The sequence below is a fragment of the Hipposideros armiger genome, unplaced genomic scaffold (genome assembly GCF_001890085.2).
Source record: "Hipposideros armiger isolate ML-2016 unplaced genomic scaffold, ASM189008v1 scaffold_12, whole genome shotgun sequence".
In the NCBI taxonomy this organism is placed as follows: domain Eukaryota; kingdom Metazoa; phylum Chordata; class Mammalia; order Chiroptera; family Hipposideridae; genus Hipposideros; species Hipposideros armiger.
Window position 1 is genome coordinate 3,204,596 of NW_017731362.1, and position 22,890 is coordinate 3,227,485.

At 37.2% G+C, this 22,890-nt stretch overlaps 1 protein-coding gene across 1 annotated transcript in view; it reads left to right on the top strand.

Annotated features, from left to right (window-relative positions):
* Nucleotides 1-22,890, top strand: part of AP4E1 (adaptor related protein complex 4 subunit epsilon 1) — a 57,415-nt gene that overhangs the window by 29,477 nt on the left and 5,048 nt on the right. Inside the window, exons 14-19 of the mRNA XM_019664844.1 lie at nt 3,010-3,312; nt 5,262-5,376; nt 10,056-10,179; nt 15,278-15,536; nt 19,545-20,102; nt 22,072-22,262. Coding sequence (XP_019520389.1) covers nt 3,010-3,312; nt 5,262-5,376; nt 10,056-10,179; nt 15,278-15,536; nt 19,545-20,102; nt 22,072-22,262 — 1,550 coding nt within the window. The remainder of the gene's footprint in view (nt 1-3,009; nt 3,313-5,261; nt 5,377-10,055; nt 10,180-15,277; nt 15,537-19,544; nt 20,103-22,071; nt 22,263-22,890) is intronic.

The following is a 22,890-nucleotide window of genomic DNA, read 5'->3' on the forward strand; positions in this document are numbered from 1 at the left end:
CCCCATACTTATCATCTAGATCCTCAGTATTTTTAATCATCTTTGCTTTACTGTATCAACATTTAAGTCTAAGTCTACCTATACAGTTTGTTTTGCTGAGCCATTTACAATTGAGTTGTAGACATCATGACACCTTACCCATACAAAATTCAATGGGAACCTCATAAGAATAACATTGTTCAAGAAAATGATAAAACAATTATTACACCTAAGAAATGTAATGTTAATTCATTAATGTTGCTAAATAAACAGTTCATATTCACATTTATCCCGTTGTTCAAAAAATGCCTCTTATGGCTGTTTTTCTATTCCTCCCAATTCCAGATCCAGTCAGGGTTTACAAATTGCATTTCAGTGTATTTTTTTAGCCTGTTTTTTATTTTACAGTGGTCCTCAGTTTCTTTTTGTTTTCATGACACTGATTTTTTGTATGAGTCCTGTTGACTTGTAGAATGTTCAGCATTCTGAATTTGTCTGAGTATTTCTGGTTCCGCTAAACATTTTTAGCAAGACTACTGCATCGGCAATATTATGTACTTCCCACCGCATTGAATCAAGATGCATATAATGTCAATTTCTCCTGTAATTGGTGATGGTAAGTTTCTTTGTTGTGTTAAGACAGTGACCTTCAGATCTCTCCATTGAAAGGGCGCCCTTTCTCCTTAGTGATTTATAACTAATCTGAGTGATTTTGTGAGGCTGTGTGAGCATTTTTTCCTCAGCTCTTTCATCTGTGGTTTTAGTATTGATAATCCTTGCCTAAATTGGTTATTGTATTTGGTGGCCATTTGTTTTTTCCTTCCATGAACATGACATGTCACTCCATATATTTAGAGTGTTTTTATTTCTTTCTGCAGCATACAAATCCTCTACATGTTTTGTTAGATTTATAGTTCAGTATTTCATTTTCTTTAGAGCGGTAATAAATGTATTTTTAATTTTGGTTTGTATTTTTGTTGCTAATACTACATACAAATATAATAGATTTTTGTATTTTGATCTTGTATCCTGCAGTCTTGCTAAACTCACTTATTAATCTAGGATTATTTTTGTAGATTTCTTGAAACCTTGTTAAGAACTTTTGCATCTCTGTTTATGAGGGATATTGGTTTGTAGTTTTCTTTTTCTCTACTCTGTGTAGTTTTGGTACCAAGGTAATACTGGCTTCATAGGATGGGTTGAGAGTGTTCTTTCCTGGAAAGATTGTATAGAATAGTGTTGTTTAGTTTTTAAGTGTTTGAAAAATTTCCCATTATCTTTCCTGTTACTGATTTCTAGTTTGATTTCTACTGTCAGAGAAAATACTCTGTGATTTCAGCTCTTCTTAAATTTGTTGAGGGTTGTTTTATGGCCTGTGAGATGGTCTGTGTTGTTATATGTTCTGTGGGTGCTTGAAAAGAACGGATATTCTGCTGTTGTTGGGTGGTGTGCTCTGTAAATGTGGATTAAATTCTTTTGGAGATTGTTTTGAGATAAGGGTGTTGAGGTTAACCATGTGGCCTCCACTGACAGTGAAGGGGTGGCCTCGTCATTGCTGAGCAGTCTGATTCCCCACTAGGCTCCCCCTGACACCGCCCCAGCAGAGGGGGGAGGGGCACCTCTTTATACCTGGGTGGAGGGGACGTGCAGGCCGTGGAGGTGAAGTGGCCTTCATGGACACTGCAGAGAAGTGGGCCTCTACAGCTTGGTGGGTATGAAAGTCCTGTCCCCTCAACTCGACTTTCTCTGTCACCACCTTGTGGGGGAGTTGTGGTGCCTTTTACAGCCTGGTGGGTTGGAAGTCTTGGCTCTCCACTCTGTCTTTGCTGGTATGGGTGGGGTTGCAGGTTTTCTATGTGGTGCTTGGCTGGAGTAGAAGGGTTGTTGTCTAAAAGTTTTTTGTCCTCCTGGCTAGAGACAGGCTTTTCTTGGGACTTTTTTTGTCTGAGTCCATTGGAATTTCCAGAACCTGGTCTGGGGTCTGTGAGGTAACCGATAACCCACAGTATTGTTCCTTAGGTCCCAAGGTCCTTAGTGATCTGCCATCTTTTCTTCACCTTTCGGAGTCTTTTTGTGTGTGTTTTATGTATAACAGCAAGGGTTTTTACGTGTACTTAGTGGAAGAGATAGGGGAAAATGCTTTGACTCCATCTTCCCAGAAGCGTAAGTCCACTGATTTTTGAACTGGGATTTAGGTCACCCTGACTTATAGAGCTACCTTCCATCTTTTAAAATTATTATACTATTTAAAGATTGAACTTATTTCGTCCTATTTTTTCCTCCTCTTCTTGTTACTAGCTGTAAATCTTCCCTTGAGTGTCGCCTCACCTCCCTCTTTTTTATCTTACTAGTGCCATTATTACACCAGAGACATGAATATTCTTCATAAATACCACTTAGGAAAGAGCTCACACTCCACGAATTATCAGTTTACTAATGGTTCTTAGACCAGTAGGATTTTATATCACCTGAATAAGTTAGATGTCAGACAAAGGCCATGTAACATAGACAAGTGTTCCTTAGAGTTCAGTGGATCATCTCCGTCAGAATCAGCTGATGCTTGATCAACATGTATATTATAGAATATCACCATAGACATACTAAATCAGAATATCTGTGGTTAATGCCTAGAATTCTGTATTTTAGTGAAACATCTCAGGTGACTTATGCATACTAACATGTGAGAACCACTTGTTTAAATGCTTATTGGAAAATAATAGCAGAATATGAGAGTACTTGTAAAAACCAATAAACAAACTTGAAAATTCAGAAGAAAGCTAACTTGTAAAGGTATCTGCTTTATGTATTGTTAATGATAAAGGTGTGGAAAAATTTTTTGTGTTCCAATTCTTGGTATAATCTTGAACCTAAAATGTACAGTTGTATCTTCATCTAATAATTTCTTCACCATGAGAATATGTTGAATCTAGATTAAATTTACTCTGGCAATAGGCACTTTGTTTAGATTTCTGAGTATAGTTTGCTGAATAACTTGATATTTGTATATAAATATCTCTGTTTTACTCATAGGTTTTAGGGGAGTATTCCTACCTCTTAGATAAGGAACCACCAGATGAAGTTATAACCAAGCTCTGCAGGTTACTTATGAGTGACTCCATTTCTTCAGAAACAAAAGCCTGGTTAATTGCTGCTGTGACCAAGTTGACACCTCAAGCACACTCTTCTAACGTTGTTGAGAAATTAATCCAGGAATTTACTGTATCTTTGGATACTTGCATGAGACAACATGCATTTGAATTAAAGCATTTGCATGAGAATGTGGAATTTATGAAGAGCTTGCTTCCAGTTAATAAGAGTTGTGAAGACATGGTGGTAAGATATCTGTGTTCCATCTTTTTAAAAATTGTATAGTCTTTAAACAGAATAATTTTTACATTTGTGATATATCTGGAATGTATAAAATTTAATTTCTGTAGCACTTAAGATGAAGGTTGGAGTTTTTCTCACATCAGTATGAGAGAGAATTTGAGAGCTTCTGTTCAGTAGTGATCCTAAATGGTCAGGAATAGAGGAGTATCTCTTCTGGAGAATTCCAGTGGAAGAATTTATACTCTTTGACTCTTTTGTATGTAATAATTCAAGAATTTTCATTTTTATTTTCTTTGAATTCCTCTAATATGTAATTTTATTATTATTCTGTCTTCTTTGAGAATGTTAAAAAATAGTTTTCCATTTTATTTTGACCATCTACTGCCTAAATTCTTTACCATTTTGGAACCTGACCACCTCTCTTTCCTTCTCCCACCGACTTTCAGCCACCACTCCTTTTAACACAGAACACTCAGTTACTACTCGCCTTCCGAATTTGTACCAGCCTCTCCCTCAGATTGGTGTAAATCAGAAAACTTCCAAAAGGAAACCAGATATGTTCACATTTTTATGTGTTAGATGTCATATAGTTGAGAAAGAGGAGAGGGTCGGCAGTAATCCCACTAATTCTGAATCAGATTTTCATGGCTTGTATTCATTTTGAACCTTTGTTTATTAGTTCTTTCAATAGATCCTTAAAGGCAGAGAGGCCTTGCTTTAACATTTAATGGTAGGCATTCCAGAGACATTGAAGTGATGAATAAATTTGCTGTACATAGTATTAAACTTGGAAGTAACCACATTTCCCCTTTCTTCCCATGAAAGATAACGATGATGACATAGCTTCACCTCTTAAGAATCTTCCTGAAACTAAACCTTTCCAAATTCAGAGTGTGGCAAGCCACTTAAATGTTTGAGAATTACCTGCTGTACTAAATTATCTGTTTCCATACACTTAGCTAAATTGGGAGAAGCCGATCTCTGGTTCTGAGGTCATCACTGCTAACCCTCTTGTGTATATCTTATTTTTCTTGCTCTCTTTTTCCTTTTCCCCTTACTCTTTCTTCATCTCTTCTTTCTTTTCATTTAATCATTCTCTTATACCTTTCTGTTACTACTGAAATTAAGTAATTTTCCATAAGATTTGTAAAAAAGCATTTTCAGGTAGAAGGGAATCAGATAGTTAAATCCAAAAGGGCTGAATAGTAGCCCTCCAACCACCCAAGATGTCCACATTTTAATCCCTGGAACCTGTTCTTATGTTACCTTACTGGTAAAAAGGACTTTGTAGATGTGATTAAGGATTTTGTGATGGGGAGATTATCCTGCATTTAGCCAAGTAGGCATAATATAACCACAAGAGTCCTAATAAAAGTGAGGCAAGAAGTCAGAGGAGAAGGCAAAGTAACAATAGAAACAGAGATCAGAGTGATATGGCCAGAAGCCAAGGAATTCTAGTGGCCTTTAGAAGCTGGAAGGGACAGGAACTTATTCTCCCCTGGAACCTCCAGAAGGAACGAGTCTTATCAACACCTTGTTTTTAGCCCCCAGCAGCAGGAAACTAATACAGATTATAGCCCATAGTATATGTATCTTCTCTTCCTATAGGTTATATAAGTCTCATGAGGGGAGGAAACTGTCTTTCTTTGTGTCTCAATCATAGCACCTAACATGATGCTCTAATATAGTTGGATGCTCAAAAATGTATTCTGCAATGCAATAAAATTAATAGTAACTGCAAATGGTTTACATTGTTAGATTATTAGCCAAGTGATTTGATTATAGATATTTCAGAAGGCTAGATAGTTAGGTAGCACTTTTGGAATTGAAGTTCTGTTTTTCATTTAAAAATTGTTTTTAGGACATATGGACTGAAAGTATTTATGTGAATGTACAGTCTACTGTTTAGGGTACTTTTTTTAATTCCTAATTTTTGCTTTATTTTAATACAGGTAGATGCTTCCTTATCTTTTCTGGATGGTTTTGTGGCTGAAGAGCTCAGTCAGGGGGCAGCACCGTACAAACCTCACCACCAACGGCAGCAGGAAAAGCTTTCTCAGGAAAAAGGTAATTTTTCATGAGTTTATAAGTTAGATTATAGGGCTGTCATTTTTTTTAATGCATGTAAGTAAATAACTGAAGATATTTGCTTTTATTATCCCTCTTTCAATCTGCTTGTGACTTGTTTACCCTGACTAGGTCTTTAGAAATCCAGAAATAAAGTTAGCTTAGTAGTATTCCCAAAGTCATAGGCTTTATATACATATGAAGTGCCTAAGATATGACAGCCACCCTGGAATTTTGAAAGACGTTGCAAGTATAATTATCATGTTGGTCACTGTGCTAGAGGACTAACAGATGTTAGTATAAGCATATCTGTGAAAAACAAGTCTAGTTACGATGGATTAGTGCGTTTCATTTTTTTTCTCAGCAGTCTTGTATATCTTAAGTGTGTTAGAATGCTTCTTCCATCGAAATATTTGATCAGTGAAGTTAGGACAGCTAAGAAAGGAAAGAATAACTTTACGTTTAAGAAATGTAGCCTGTCAGGGAAAGATTTCTGTCATGATTTTAGTAAAGAGGTAATCACAGATATTTGAATGGTGGATGGGAAGTATAAATATGAATAAAGGGAGACCTCTGAATATTATCAATATAAGGGTTCAGAATGTTAATACTGAAAAGTTCAATGATGAAAAATCTCTTTCTTTTATTTGTCATTTAATAATTTTGATGAGTGCTTATTATTTTCCAGGCTCTGTGCTAGGTAAAACTAAAATGGTTGATCCTCAAATGAGACCAAAAAATATAAACACTAATAATAGGCTTGATGTTATCTTTTTGTAGAGTATTTGCTCTTTTAAGGTTATATATTATTTAGCACAGTGATACCTAATGGCCTAGAAAATTCAACTTTCTTTAAAAAAATAATCAGTTTCCTTCCCATTAATTTCTCATATATTGATAAAGTATATGGAGGAAAAAAAATAATTTTTTGAATAATTGATAATAATTGAAATATTATACAATTGCCCGACCTGGGACTATATATGGTCCATATAGAGGCTTTACGACATCTCGGTCATAGAGTGAAAATCTGGAGTTCCAGAGTGGGAGATATGGTCTAATTGCCACATTTCCTTATTTTAAAAGGTCTGGAGTCCATCAGTTTCTATTATGGCAATTTAGGGGTGGGGTAGGAAAGGGGAGGTAGGATGAGGAGCCTGATTCCTGGCACTGCCTGTCTTCTTTCTTAACATGAGTTAAGTGACTGATGCAAATAAAAGACATGACCCTGGAATTCCCCAAGCAGATGCATTTCTTTGCCAAGTACATTTTTTTTCCCCATAGAATCATCATCATAAATGGGGTTAAGCTCTCAAATTAGGCTCTTCCCCTCTCTTCCCAAATCTATTTTTCAGAAGTTCTCTAAAGTAAAATTAAAATTTCATGAGCTTAGACTGTCTGTCGTATCATGGGGAAAAAAATGAGTTATGAGACAGGACATAGCAAGTGCTTAATAAATATTTGAGGAATAAGTTATAAAATTATACCTCTTCAGATGAATGGCTATAAGACAGAAAATAAAGAGTACGGGGGAAATAGGTATTTTTGGACTAAAAAGTTGTTAATTCTGGAATCCTTCAAGTATCAGTCAGTTCTATACTGATCTTATTTGAGATTTTTATAACTCAGTTGCAGCAACTACTAGTTAAATGTCACTTTAAAACATTATTCAAGTAGGTTGTATCCCCAATATTAGATAAAACTAGAAATTGTAAGGGGCAGTAACAGTATAATCTGTCTACAGAACTATGGCTTTTAGAAAACCATGTCAAGTTGAGATTGTTAATTTCTGAAAAAAAAAACCAACTTGGGATGGTCAGAGAAGTAGAGCCAAATGATCAAGGTATAAAGAAACTGCAGCCCAAGGTTAAGATAAAGAAGGAGGGTGTAGATATTAATTAGTAACTAGATTTTGAGGGATGATCACTTTGTAGTGTATACAGATGTCAAATTATAATGTTATACACCTGAAACTTATATAGTAAAAAAATAAAAGGTAGTGTGCGTATAATCAAGGCCTCTAAATTCATGACGGATACACAATCAGGTTAAACATTTGAATTTCTTGTTTATGCTCAAGATAATGTATATTTTGTCTCTCACCTGGATTACTTTCAATAAATTGCAGCTCCCAAAGACTCTACCTTCAGCTCATGCTTTCTCTGCATGAATCGCCCTTTGCTCTCATTCTTCTTGTGATTAATTTGTACATATTCATTAAGTTGCAATTCAGCCACCTTCTTCTTTTCCCCTGACTCCTTCTGCATACTGTTATTCTCCGGCTCCCCACATACACATGAGCTCTCGTACATCTAGTTAACTCCTAAAAATCTTTAGCCCTTGTAGTCATTCACTTCTGGAAGGATCTTGGGAAATTTCCACTGAAGAATGAAAATAATGTGATTTGAACTTCATTCTCAACCTCAAGCCTTTCTAAGCCTTCCTTAGATGGCCATCAATTCTTTTGCCTCAGGATCAGAATTTTATGGGACTATTCTCCAGATACTGGCCCCTTCCATGTCTAGTCTTTCTCTCTCTCAAAGTCTCACCTCTAATTTTGAGTTCTTTTTGTTCTTTGTTTAAACTCTTTATGTTTACTTACTCTTTGGCTTAAACTCTGTCTTCTGCATAGGAAACATTTCTCGAGTTCTTCACTATTAGTGGAAAGTGTTAATATAGATACTAGATGACCAGCTGTCACAGATGCTATCAAAAGAGGCCAATATGGGATAGAAGATTAGATAAACTAGATCATTGAAAAGCTTAAAATGAGAGGATATTGTAGCTGAAAAGGACCTCAGAAAGGTTTAAACAAATGGTTTCCAAACATGATTGTGAATCAGCATCACAAAGAGAGATTTTAGAAATGATACAGATTATACCTTCTATATCTAAATCTCTGAAAGCTTGGCTGTATAAAAAGGTCTGTGGTTGATTCTGTGAAGTCAGCTTGATTCTAGTTATTAACATTTGGAAACTGCCGATCTAGTCTGAATCCTTCACTTTACAGATATAGAAATTAAGGTCTAGATCAGGGGTTGGTAAACTGCGGCTCGCGAGCCACATGCGGTTCTTCGGGTACGTTCCGTCTCAAAAGTTTGCTGACCCCTGGAAGAGCCAGTCCTGTCCCTCAAAACAATTTAAAAATTATTTGAGAGCCATAAATATATTTTTACAAATAAGGAAAATTTAAAGTAATATTATAAATGAAACTATGATAGCTTTATTTTCATTTTCAATTTTACGTCAGAGCCACATGTATGTACCCCAAGAGCTACATGTGGCTCACGAGCCGCAGTTTGCCGACCCCTCGTGGCTCTTCTGTCTCAAAAGTTTGCCGACCCCTGGTCTAGTTCATATACCTGGTTAACACCCAACCTACGTCAAGAACTCAGTTCTGTTGATTACCAATTAGCCCATTATTTTTTTCTACTGCACATTGATTCCTCTTCTATATCATTCATTTAGCTAACAAACAAGCCTTTATTTAGTACTCTTTGGATTAGATGCTGTTTCCTTTGGAGGAGGCAGTATAATATAATAGTTAAGAGTGGAATGCTGGAACCAGAGTATCTGATTTCTTATCTGGCTCTATCATTTCCTATCTTAGTAATCTTGAGGAATTTTGTAGCAAACTCTTTGCCACAGTTTCTTCATTTGTAAAATGAAGATAATAATTACAAAAGTTCACATTTATATTTTTCTAAGATACTTTTGATGATTTAATTAGGTTCTTTGTGTTACAGTGCAGATAGTCCAAGAAGATAAATGTGCCAATTAGGATTAGGTTTAGCTAAATAGCATATTAGAAACAAATAAGCAAACCAGAAGTTATTTGCTCTTTCCCATTAAAAAAATTCATAAGTAGGCAACCTAGGATTGATGATAGCTCCATGACTATAAAAGAGGAAGGGAGAGAAAAGAGATGTTTTTCCTTCCAGGAGGATTCTTCCCAGAAGTTGCACACAAAGTAGTTGTATAATTTCATTGGCCAGAACTAAGTCATGTAGTAAAGGATGGAAGTGTCATCTCTTTTCTGGGTGGCCATGAACCTAGCTAAGAGTTGAGGGCTCTGTTACTTTGAAGAAAGAGAATAGATATTGTCATCTCCCCTACCACAGTCATAATGTGAATTTTCATGGCTCTGATTGAATTCATTTAGGTATACAGACTCAAAGGAATATGGAATATGGACCTGAGTAAACCTTGTCCTTTGTCAGTATGGGACATTTCACATTAAGGGCTCTGTCAATCCGTTTGGTACAGAACGTTCCTGAGAGTATTTTGCTAGGCAAATACATGGTCATCTCTTCATTCATAGCTTTTTAAACATTTTTTGCATGAGAGCAGCAACTTTTCAGTAGATGTACTTTATCAGTAGTCTTTCCTAATTGAATTCTTTTTTAGTTTCTAAGGGAGGTAAAATTATAAAAATGAAACACTTTGAATAATAGTATGAAGACTGTAGTAGGCAGTCAATAAATCTTAGCTGCTTTATTATTATTACTATAAATATTTGATTAGAGCCTCTCCAAAGTCCCTTCCAATTTAAAAATTATCACTGGATTCCAGTCTTCAGTTATTTCAATAGTAAATGATAATTTTGATAGTTTTTCCTTTTTAAAATAATTTTTGCTTAGTTTTAGATATGAACCTGTATTATTGTTTTAAAATTCTAGTTCTCAATTTTGAACCATATGGACTCTCCTTTTCTTCATCTGGTTTCACTGGACGACAGTCTCCTGCTGGCATTTCTCTTGGTTCAGATATATCAGGGAACAGTGCAGAGACAGGACTGAAAGAGTAAGTTCCCTTCTTATTAAACTTGAAAACATGGGAATATTTAAATGTCTTTAAATGTCGAAGGGTTCCTGAAAGCCAAATTCTGCATAGGCTGTTGTTTCAGTTTCTATTTATTGTTCTCCAAGTGTTAATACTGTACAGTATGTCCTTATACTTTAAAAGATCTTGCTTACTTCCAAGACAGCATAAGATGTATACAAGCTTTATACATAGTAATGATGTGTGTGTTATTACTATATATATATATATATATATATATATATATATATATATATATATATATATATATTGTGTGTGTGTGTTTAAAGAAGTACATATATCAGAACTTATATACCCAGGTGAGTATTTAGCATATTATTCTACATTTCTCAAAATCTACTGATAACCATCTCATTGGAATAGTGACAAATATAAACATAAAATAAGGTGATTGACTTCACTTGAGGAAGTTGTATACTTTGCTCAAAATGCTTTCAGAGCTTCTTTCCAGCCACCTTGGAAATTGGTGATACATATGTATAAATGTCTTACGTGGAGCCAAATCATTTTCCTTTTTAAGTAGATTTTGATTTTGGAAATATAAATAAATTGCTTTTAGAAATACGATTAAGTTAATAAAGTGAGAAAATGTATGTAAAGTGCCTCACAATCCAGTACATAATAATTGATGAACGGTAGCTGCTATTATTAATAATTCTCATTGCCATCATTGTCATCATCATCCAAAGCTGAGTTAACAAGATAAAATCAGTGATCAATCTGGATGACTTTGATCAGTACCCTGTTGTGACATAAAGTAGTGAATGTGGCTTTCTTGTTTGTATAGGAGCTTCTAAAAGAGTTCAGGTGTTTTGAATAATGGCAGCATTGTTGGAATAAATGTGATAAAATCTCGAAGGTGACAACTTTGAAAGATGCCATTTGAATTTTGCATTCTCATATGTTCATTAATGAGTTGGTCACCTTATTTTATGTTCATGTTTGCATTTGTCAGTCTTCCAATGAGATGGTTATAAGAAGTATTCCTTAGAAGAATGACACATAGATTGAGGAATGTAGAATGATATGCTCAGTGAAATGATATGAGTTCAGATGCTCTCTTATCATTTTTTTTTAAATTTTATTGGTGAACAGTGTGTTTTTCCAGGACCCATGAGCTCCAAGTCAAGGAGTTGTTTCAATCTAGTTGTGGAGGGCACAGCTCAGTGGCCCATGTGGGGATCAAATCGGCAACCCTGGTGTTGTGAGCACTGCACTCTAACCAACTGAGCTAACCAGGCTGCCCCTTTCTTATCCTTTTTTTCCTTCTCATTTGACACCCTTTTATTTCCCAGACATTAATTTTTGTATTCCAAGCATGGAGAGCAGATATGGTTTGTGGGCATGCGATGGTGGAGGTGATGGTAATTAAGTGCCTCACAGGGATCAGAGGGGTGAGGGAAGGAGAGACAGGAACTCTCCAGCTCCAAGGAGGAACTTAGTTCTTTCTACCTGCATAGCAGTCGACAGCATCTGCTTTTTTAGTGTTGAACTAGGACCTGGAGGACTTGCCAGGGCCTCATAGATTCTGTACTTCCTTGTACACTTACTACCCTCTGAGAAATGACGTCTGGCAGAGCTTCTAAGGAATTACACATATGCTGTGTTATGGTAAAATGGAACGTGAGGGATAAATGTAAAATTCCTTTCCAGAGAGGACCGCAGCTCACACATGTTTTCAGATTAGGAACCTGTGTGGTAATTGGCAAGGTGAGTCAGTTCTAGAGAGGAGATAGTCACTCTTCTGTAGTGTCTGGCAAGCTGAGAATAAAGTAGTGACCAGTTTAGAGTGTCTTCCCTTCAGCCCTATTACAGGCAACACCCTACCTCAAATGGCAATTCCTAGAGCTAAGTTAAAATATATCCCTGATCTTTTGAAGGTTGCTTGACCAGAGTTTGCATCTGTGTTTGAGTGGTCTGATTAAAAACAATATAAAGCTATACCATCTAAAACCACCAATTATATATTTATATATTTTTAAAGATTTTTATTGGGGAATTGGGGGAGGGAACAGCGTTGGGGAATTGGGGAAGGGGAACAGACAAGTTGCTGTCCTTTTGTTCTTCAGTCTAGTTGTGGAGGACGTTGCTTCACTGGCCCATGTTGGTATTGTGATCATTGCGCTCTTCCCGCTGAGGCAGTCACTAGCTGGTCATTGGATGGCCAATCACGGCGGCTCACAACGGCTGCTGGCTGCTCATGGTAGCTTACGGCAGCCCACCGCAGCCCATGCTGTTGCCGGTGACTCACGGCAGCCCAGCTCTAGGTCGAGCTGTTGTTCACCATCTTAGCTGTAGAGGGCAGTGTCACTGGCCCATGTGGGATTCAAACTGGCAACCCTGCTGCTCAGAGCTCGTGTTCCCAAGCCAACTCTTTTTTTTTTTTTTTTTTTTTGATTTTTTTTTTTTATTGGGTAATTGGGGGGATGGGAACAGTACTGGGGAATTAGGGGAAGGGGAACAGACAAGTTGCTGTCGTTTTGTGCTTCAATCTAGTTGTGGAGGACGCTGCTTCACTGGCCCAAGTTGGCACCATCATTGCGCTCTTCCCTGGCGAGGCAGTCAGTCGCCGGCTTCTGGACGGCCGCTCACTGCGGCTGCTGGCCGCTCACGCTGGCTGCTGGCCGCTCACGCTGGCTGCTGGCTACACATGGCAGCCCATGGCAACCCACTGCCACAGGGACTGCAGCCTACGCCGTCGCCAGCGACTCTCGGCAGCCCAGCTCCAGGTTGAGCTGTTGTTCAGCATCTTAGCTGTAGAGGGCAGTGTCACTGGCCCTCATATATGGGATCCGAACCGGGGCCCTCTGGCGTCCCAAGCGAGTTCTTAACCATCGCGCCACTCGGCCGGCCCCCAAGCCAACTCTTAACCAACAAGCCACTTGGCCAGCCCACCAATTATATTTTTATTGTTAAAGTCTAGAAAAAGATGGCTCATGTTTAAAAATGTTTTTATCATACGTTTAATATCATATTTTGTGTATAAAATGGCATTAAGTCGCTCTCTTATTTTCCTACTTTTTAGACTGTATGTAATGCATGACAGAGAAAATTTATATTGATAATAGTTATGTACGCAGATGAAATAAGTCACAGAAATCTTTAAAATAGCCGAAGGTTCCTTTTAGGTTCATTTTTCCTCCCCCCTCCCATTTTGCTTATTGTTGTGGATTGGGATCCCTGGGAAGTGCATAGAGTGATGGAATTTAGCATACAGAATATTAAGGAGTGCTCTTGGGATCCACACCTATGGAAGGAAGGGGAAAGAAGCAGGTTTGGGCAGAGGTAAGAAGTTAAGATGCCATGCAGTGCCAATGACAGCCTCTCCTGACCCCATGGGGAGCTTGGAAGCTAGAAGGGCCCTTCAGAGTTGTCCTGAGTTGGGCCAAAATGGATGGCCAGGACTCTATTTCTGTTCATCAGTTACTGGATGTGGGCCGCCCCAGCAAGGGGCGTCATCTGCGGTGAGGTGGCCCTCTGCAGCGAAGGCAGTCCCTGAGGGGTTGCACTCACAACAGCAGGGGCAACGAGTCCTTCATTGAAAGGAGATCTGGATTGAGCATCCTAGTATCTACCACACCTGCTTTTGTTCAATTAATATTTGAATCATTTAATAGTAAAACTTGGGGAGCTGCTCCTTTTTTTTTTTAAATTTAAATAAAGGACATGTTTTGGCAAACAGGGTTATAGAAACACAGTAACCCTGCTGTGGACATTCATGAATCCCTTTGAGTTACTGCTGTGGAATATCCTAGAGATGTTGGGGGTCACTTTAGTGGCTTCCAGGACCACTTTTGGATCTGCTCATGTAAGGACAACCACTTTTTTTCTAAGAGGTTGATAGATAATGAAGAGTTTTTATTTTCTTAAAAAACTTTTTAGAAAACTCTTTTGGTGCCTGAAAGAAAGGGAGAAATGAAGATATTTGTAAAGGAACATTCAGCAGCAAAATTCATTGAGGAGGAATGGACCGATTCCCTGTAGGTCACTCTTTATTAACATTCAGGTTTTCTTTCAGCCAGTTAGTACTTAATAGCATTAGTGCTTGACTCAGTCTGAAGTATAACTATGTGTTTTTGTTTCTGGCGTAGTGCCTAAAATCAAATTGATCATGATTCCAACAAATTAGAAGGAATAATAACCAGTACAAGTATTTATGAGCTTTTCTTTTAGATTCGTTTCATGATCTGCTTGTCTTGTAGTACAAATTTTTTAAATGCTATTTTGGACCATGACAGGGATGCTTAAATGAGCCAAGTACCAAGGACACATAGTTCTTATATGAAAACAATAGAGGCAACCTTTAGCTGTTTCAGCCTGCAGTTACGATTATATTAGTCATTCCAGATTCATAGCCGTAACTTTTGGGACAATAGTAGGTGAGTCCAAATCCCAATCACTACTTTAATTCTTCTTTCACTGAGGTATAAAAAAACTCCTAACCTTCATGCTTTTCCCAGAAATCTTACTTTTTTCTTTTACAGATTAAAAACCTCATTTCATTTTTATAAAAGTACATTATATAATAGTTGAAAATGTAGCTAGTGTTCATATTAAGGAAACCTTTCGGATTAAAGGTTAAGTTGACATATAGGAGTGGATTTGAATTTTTTTTTTATTGTTTTCAACAGGATTTTATTTAATGAATTTGTGTAAGGTTAAATCTTTTGTTGAATGATTATAGCTAAGAAATTTAAGAGTCATTTCTCATCTTTAACTCATCAGAATTAAAGACAAGATATTTTTGAAAAGTCAATGGGGGAAAGGAACTGATTTACAATAGTTCTATTTTTGGACGAGTTATTTAAGCAATTAAATGAAAATTAAAGTTCTGATATTTTGAACTAAGTCTAGAGTTCTGTTGCCTTAAATCGTTTGGCTGGAGGGTGGGGAGAGGTTGGCTGTAACTAAAATAAAATCTAGAGATCTAGGTTTTACTTCTGGCATATAAACATGAAAGCTGTTTCTAAAAGGCCATGACAATGATGTGTTTTTAAAAAATGCCTCAAGAAAGTAACTAGCAATTAAATTGACTTGATTTCATTATCACTCTCCTTAGGACAAATAGCTTGAAGCTGGAAGGTATAAAGAAATTGTGGGGGAAAGAGGGCTATCTTCACAAGAAGGAAAGCAGAACTGGCGATGAAACTGAAGCTCCGCCTGTTCCTCAAGAGAGTGTAGTAATGGAGAATGTAGATCAAACTGTAACAAAAAAGGATCAATCTCAAGTTCCTACCCAATCTAAAGAAGAAAAAGAAAAGCAGCTGCTGGCATCATCATTATTTGTTGGGCTAGGATCAGAAAGTACAATCAATTTGGTAAGTAGTCAGTTATATTCCTCTGAGAATCTGTGTCCCATTTCGGACAAAACAAACTGGTTCTATGTAAGTTCTTGGCCGTCATGTATACATATGGTGGGAAACGGTGTCCCCTGCTCCATTGTGCCACCAGTGACACACCTTTTGTGTTCCTGAAAGAGAAAATCTAATTAGCTCACCTTGAGTCAGGTGTTCTCTTTCATCCAGTCAGTAGGGCAATGGTCCGTGTCCAAATAAAGTAACAAATATGACCATGGGTATTTTCAGCCCCGTGGGTGGAGGACATTTCTTAGCGGAAGGGGGCTTGATGGAAATACTGTCAATAGTAATAGTTCAACAGTAGTGACATGTCTATGGGAAAAGTACTTCTCAAGATGGTATTTTTAATAGTGAAAAATAGGAATCAGTTTGGAGAATGGGTGCATAAGTTATAATAGCTCAGAATATTATTCAGCCATTAAAAATTATATACTGCATTATAAAATAAAAAATACTTACGATATGTAAAAACAGACTATACCATTTTATTTACATCTTGCCTGTAACTTAAAAGTGTTTTGAAACTGAAAGGAATTATACAAAAATGAAAACTATATTCAGGCATTACGATTACGATGCTTTTTCAAAAGTTTTTATGCTGATATATTATTTTCATAGTAAGAGAATGAAAAGTTGGAGTGAAGGACAGGTGCTGTTTTTGAGCATCTGAGAATTCCATGTCATTTTCTGTTCAGTGGACTGATGAACCTGCTTAGTGCAAAATTGTGATTAGAGCTACGTTTTCTTCAGTTTTACATCATCCTAGTTCTTTTAGCCTCCTTCTCCCTTGGTGGAATTTCCCCTCCATCCCTGTCAACACTAGACCAGACTAAGCTACCCTCTCTGCTAGTATCTCTCCGTTTTCCAGATCCTATTTCTGTCAGACATAATTTTCCCTCCTAAGGAAAACAAAATTCAGCCTTAAAGTATTAATAAGTAATGTATCTTAATGCTATCTCACTCAACATTTTCAGTTCAATAGCAGAGTGATTGATTTGGGGTCTTTAAGTTGTTCTAGCAGGTCATGGCCAGGGCACTAGTGACTGCTCTGGCTCTGATAGGGCAAGTGCGTAGTGGTCAGAGTGCACCCAGGTCAGATTGCGTCAAGGTCAGAGTGCACCCAGGCTTAGGTAGGGCCCTGATTTGTAAACCTTATTGCTGATGTTGAAGGATTTTTGTTTTCTTAACAAAGTGCATAGCTATCAGTTAGATTCTTCCTCAGGAGAACATTCAGGGTGACAAATTAATTATCAGACTTTGTGGTGGCTTGAAACCAGAAATCTAATTACCGTGTTTTTCTATTTACGTTATATTAAATCCTTTTTAGGTTACTCCTTACACTTTTCTTTTCCCCTTAGCTATCACTAGAATAGTTTTAAAAAACAAAAGGAGTATATTTCCCAGTTCTATGTGGCCCTGAATTCTGTGAGAAACTGTGTTGTAACTCAGATGGCATTATGCAGAAAGGAGGGGAAGCAAATGATTACGTAAAATTAGCATGTGTCCTGTCACTCCTCAATCACACTTTTCCTCTGTCACTAGGACAAAGCAGACAGGATTGGCACTGACTGGATATGTTCCATCTACAGCATGAGTCCTTTTGGTAACTGCTTTTCTTTAGCAATCCTATTCCCTTCCAATTTTTCTAATGCTTAAGACTCTCGGTTACATAGATCAAGGCTATATTGATGTATTTTACTTTAATTAGTTTTTATTTTAGGTCTGTGATCCATTTTTAGTTAATTTTTCTTACATAGTTCGCTGTGTCAAGGATCAAGGTTTTTTTTTTTCTCTTTTTCCCCTTCACCTTTTATTTCACCTTCATTTCTAAAAGACGTTTTCTCTGAGTAATGAATTCTAGGTTGACTGTTTCTTTTATTTAAGTATTTTAACAAAGATATCACTCCAGTGTCTTCTGGTTTATTTAGCTTCTCATTAACAACAGATTAGAGCAGAGGAAAAGATCATTAAGACAAAGTAGTAGAAAATATCCAAAATGAAACATAGAGAGAAAGAAAAGAAAAAACAAAAAAACAAAACGAAAAAACTCAGAGCATCAGCTACCTGAGGAACAATATTGAGCAGTCTAATATATAGTAGTCTCTGTCACGGATATGTTCCAAGACTCCCAGCAGATGCCTAAAACTACGGATAGTACTTAACCATATATATATATATATATTATTTTTTCCCATACATACATACCTATGATAAAGTCTAATTTATAAATTAGGCATGGTAAGAGATTAACAATAATTAATAATAAGATAGAACAATTGTAACAATACACCATAATAAAAGTTATGTGAATGTGGTCTCTTGGAATTATATATTGTACTGTACTCACACTGCTTGTGATGATGTGAGAAGAAAAAGTGCCAAACCTATTCCTGAATTTGTGAAACCATCCCTTACTTGCAGTAAGTAGCTTGGTGTCACTCGCTTCAGGGGATCCCTTGCTGAAGTCTTCATTTAGTCTCAGTGCTTTCTGGTGCAATGTTGCCATCAATCAAAACATGTTTTTTATTCATGTCTTCCACCCCAAATTTAATGCCTTTTCCGTTTTAACTAAGCACATATCACACACTGTGGCTGTAACTTTTGTAGTTTGAGTTGTGACAGCAAAACTAACATGAATTTCTTTTTCCTTCCCCACAGTTTAATGGATAGATTTGTTCTTAGCAACCTCAGCATATGATTTTTTTCTTTCCTTACAAAGTTGAGAACTTCCACCATTTCACTTAGAGGAAGCACTTTACAGCTTCTCTTTGGCATATCTGAATTGCCAGCATCACTACTCTTGCGCTTTGGGGCCATTATTAAGTAAAATAAGGGTCACTTGAACACAAGCACTGTGATACCATGACAGTCAATCTGATAACCCAGATGACTACTAAGTGACTGATGGGCAGGTATCATATACAGCATGGCTATGCTGAACGAAGGGATGATTCACGTCCCTGGATGGACAGAGTGGGACAGTGAAGATATTAACAGTGTGTGCCTTTGCATCATACTGAATGCTCAGGACAGCTACTGGAATGGAAGTGCTTCACCCACTCTCTCCCCTGTTTTTATGTTAATACAATGTTCTTTTTTGATGGCTTCTGAATTGAAAGGTAGGAGACAAACTCATCAGCAGAGAGTTGGAACAGATGCTGGGACTTGAGGAAGTGAGAGGGAACTAGAATTCTGGCTAACTAGAGTCATGTGAAGGGTGACCACATAGTTTTATAGCCCCCAGGAGGCTGGAGGCATGAACTTGGACTTAGAGCAGTGCCAATCTGCTGCACTGATTCTAGATAGACTTTGTGGGGCAAGGGGACACTCGAGCCATCTCTTTTCATGCAGATTTGCAGACCATTCCTCAGGAGGGTTAGCTCAAGGATGGCAAATTGCTGTTCCCATCTCGAGTTTATAGCAAACATAGAATTCTTTCTTGCTGTGTGCTCCAGTCAGCCACTGCCAGTTGATTCTTGAGGTAAAATCAGTTTTTCTTCCCCATTTATTCACTCTAAGGCCATGAAATCATGATTGTTCTGGATTACTGAAGCAGAGTTGAGCCATTCCTGTATTTGAGGATATCTTAGCTTCTCCAGGACAACTCTAGAAACTCAAAAATTGACTAAGTTTCTCACTGTTTTTAATTTGTACAATTCTGTACTCTAGTATTCTGAAATCTACCAAGTTTTTAGAATTGTTCACACTTGACTTTTTAACCTTATTTCTTTTTCTGATTTTATGTGTTTTTAATGAGAAATAAGATTTAGCTAATAGTTCAAACTTATGCAGCTGTCAGAATTTCAGGGCTTAACATTTTATTCATCCCTGATTCTTTTTAAGTCTATGCTTTATACATTGAACTTTAGCAAGTTAGTAAATTGCTCATTTGAAATTATAGAAAAATGTTTGAAGCCCATGACTAGAAGAATGGTTTCTTTTTTATTATTATGATGTTTCATTTCACAGCTAGGAAAAGCAGATACCGTCTCTCACAAGTTCAAAAGGAAATCAAAAGTCAAGGAAACCAAAAGTGCAGAAACAACCAGTGCTCATAATACGACCTATCCTTCCTTTAGTTCTTCGTCAAATGCGACTTATGAAGAAGATTATTATTTGGATAATTTGCAGCATAGAGGAGACAAAGAATTAAAGAAATTCACTCTCAATTCGGAGCTTTTGGATTCTGAGCCACTCACAGAACTGCCCTTGGTTGAGGAACTCTCAAATTGCAGGCTGTCTACACCTTCATTGTTTGCTGATAACAACATGGAAGTTTTTCACCCTCCTCAATCCACTGCAGCCTCAGTTGCCAATGAAATCTCTTTAGCTGCTTCTTTGTTGGAAGAAACTACTGAACACATGCATTCAGATCTTATGGAGGTCTGTAATAATGAAACCATGTCAGTGTCATCTTACAAAATTTGGAAAGATGATTGTTTATTGATGGTCTGGTCATTTTCTAATAAGAGTGATTTAGAACTGAAAAGTGCTAACTTAGAAATTGCTCCTGCAGAAAATTTCAAGGTAAGACAAGTGAATGGTTCATTATTTCTTCCTTAAATGGACAATGCTTATTTAGTGTCTGTTGTTGGCTCTTCTGATGGTGGTTTATACATTGTTTCCATACTGTTCTTTCCTTTTTAGCAAAATAAGTAAAAGATTTGACAGATTTTTTATTATTTTGAGTAGGAGTGAGTTATTTAAGAGAGACATGGAAACATAATAAAGATTGTATTGGGGAAGGCCTTAAATATAAAGTGAGTTTCAGTAGAGCACAGCAGCTAGGCATATAGGCTCTTGGCTCAGACTGCTTGGCTTTGAATCTTGCTTTTACTGCTTATTAGCTGTGTTTTATGGTCAAGTTATGTAGCTGCTTTGTGCCTCAGTTTCTTCACGTTTAAAATGAAGATATTAACAGTGTGTGCCTTTGCATCATACTGAATGCTCAGGCATCAATTTTGTCTCTTCTCTAACTTAGGCTGCCATTGTGATTTTTGGAAATATGCTAATTGAATTATTGTATGGCTGTCCATGGTGGTGTTATAATGAGATTTGATCAGTAGATCAGCATTCCACAAAACTGACCCAATTTCTTCTATCAGCTAGAAGGTGTTGAATGGGCTATTACTTGGGCCTGACCAGGGCAGAAGTTCCCGGCTCTGTATGTACATTAGAATTACCTATGGAGCTTAAAAAACAAAACAAAACAAAACCCAATCCAGTTGCCTGACCTTTACCACCAGAGTTCGAGTAAGAGTGGAGCATGAGAAGGGAAGACACATGTATATGTGTGTGTGTGTGTGTGTGTGTGTGTGTGTGTGTGTGTGTATGCACAGACACACACACACACACACACACACACACACACCAGGGGTGCCAAAAAAACGTATACACATTTTAAGCGATGTTAACACTTGAGAAGGGAAGACACATGTATATGTGTGTGTGTGTGTATGTGTGTGTGTGTGTGTGTGTGTGTATGTGTATGCACAGACACACACACACACACCAGGGGTGCCAAAAAAACGTATACACATTTTAAGCGATGTTAACACTTTGGTCAGCATTGTTCAAGCAGTAGTTCGCCGTAATCAGAAGTGTCTGGATGCTGATGGTAACCACTTTTGGCTCCTCTTGTAATTGCAGAAGTCAAATATGACTTGTATTCATCTTTCTTTGTTTTTTTTTGTTTTTTTAAGATTTTATTGGGGAATTGGGGGAGGGAACAGCATTGGGGAAGGGGAACAGACTAGTTGCTGTCCTTTTATTCTTCAGTCTAGTTGTGGAGGATGTCGCTTCACTGGCCCATGTTGGTATTATCATTGCACTCTTCCTGGGTGAGGCAGTCGCTCGCTGGCCAGTGGACGGTACTCACGGTGGCTCACTGCAGCTCACAAAAGCTCACACCACCTGCCGGCCAGCCCCACTGCAGCCTATGCCATCGCCAGCGACTCATGGCAGCCCAGCTCCAGGTTGAGCTATTGTTCACCATCTTAGCTGTAGAGGGCACACCGTCACTGGCCCTCATGTGGGATCTGAACCGGGTCCCTGCAGCTCAGAGCTGGTGTCCCAAGCCAACTCTTAACCAATGTACCACTCGGCCGGCCCTCATCTTTTGTTATTGGTATATATTGAATATTACGGTTTTAATACAGTTTTTCTTTATTAAAATGTGTATACATTTTTTTGGCACCCTCTGTATATTTAACTCTCCTAGCTTTAAAAATTTGGTGCCAGCCACAAGACTACAGTTTAATAATATTTTTTGGTTCTTAAATTATACAGAGGTTTTCACTGTAATGCCATTTGTTACATAATTTTGACCTGTGTGCTATTCTTAATTGTGTGTGCTAGTGAATGTTTCTCAAGTTAAGTTGTCAGTCATCTTCATAATGTGGTTTGTTATTAGCATCTCACAATAGTTTGCTTTTAACCACTTAAATAGGAAATTGGTATTCATATGATAGTCAATCTGTCATTACTTTATTTACAGATCACCGAGCAACCTGGATGCTGCTTGCCTGCAATAGAAGCAGAGAGCACCAGAAACTTTCAGTATAGTGTGCAGATGGAAAAACCTTTCACAGAAGGGAATCTTTCTGGTTTTATAAATTATCAAATGATGGACACTCATGCTGTTCAGCTCGAATTTTCAATAAACTTATCACTATTAGATTTCATTAGGTAAATATTTTCTGGAATGTTAATTAATTCAGGTTATTCATTCAGTCAGCAAATATTTATTAGGCCTCTTTTGTAGACAAAAGTACTATCCTAGGTGTGAGGGAGTATAACATTTCAAAACTAGACACAGTTCCTACCTTTAGGGAATGTCCAGTCTAGAGAGGAGACATTGAACAGCCATATCAATACATACACGAGTATCACTGTGAATTGTGCTGTGAAGAGAAAGTAAGTGGTACAGTAACTGATTATAGTATGGGACCTGATTTAGGTTGGGATTGGTTAGTGATCTTGGAAAACTTCTGAGAGAAACTAATATTAATGTTTAAACTGAAATATTATAACTTTTAAAGGTTGTGCATGTTTTTTTTTTAAGTTTTACAGTTTCTCTCATTTGTATTTCATTTATTTGATTAATTCTTTCATAAAATCTGTTCATTAAGCTTTAGAGATCTGCCAGAGAATTACTCAACAAAGCTATTAAACTTTTATTAGACATACAGTAAGTATTTAGCATTATACTAGACACTGTGCAGTGTTACCAAAATAATTGCAAACAACCTTGTAACTTTTCTGCTCATTTATTGCTATATATATTTCGTACTGTATTCAAACATTTTTTAAAATG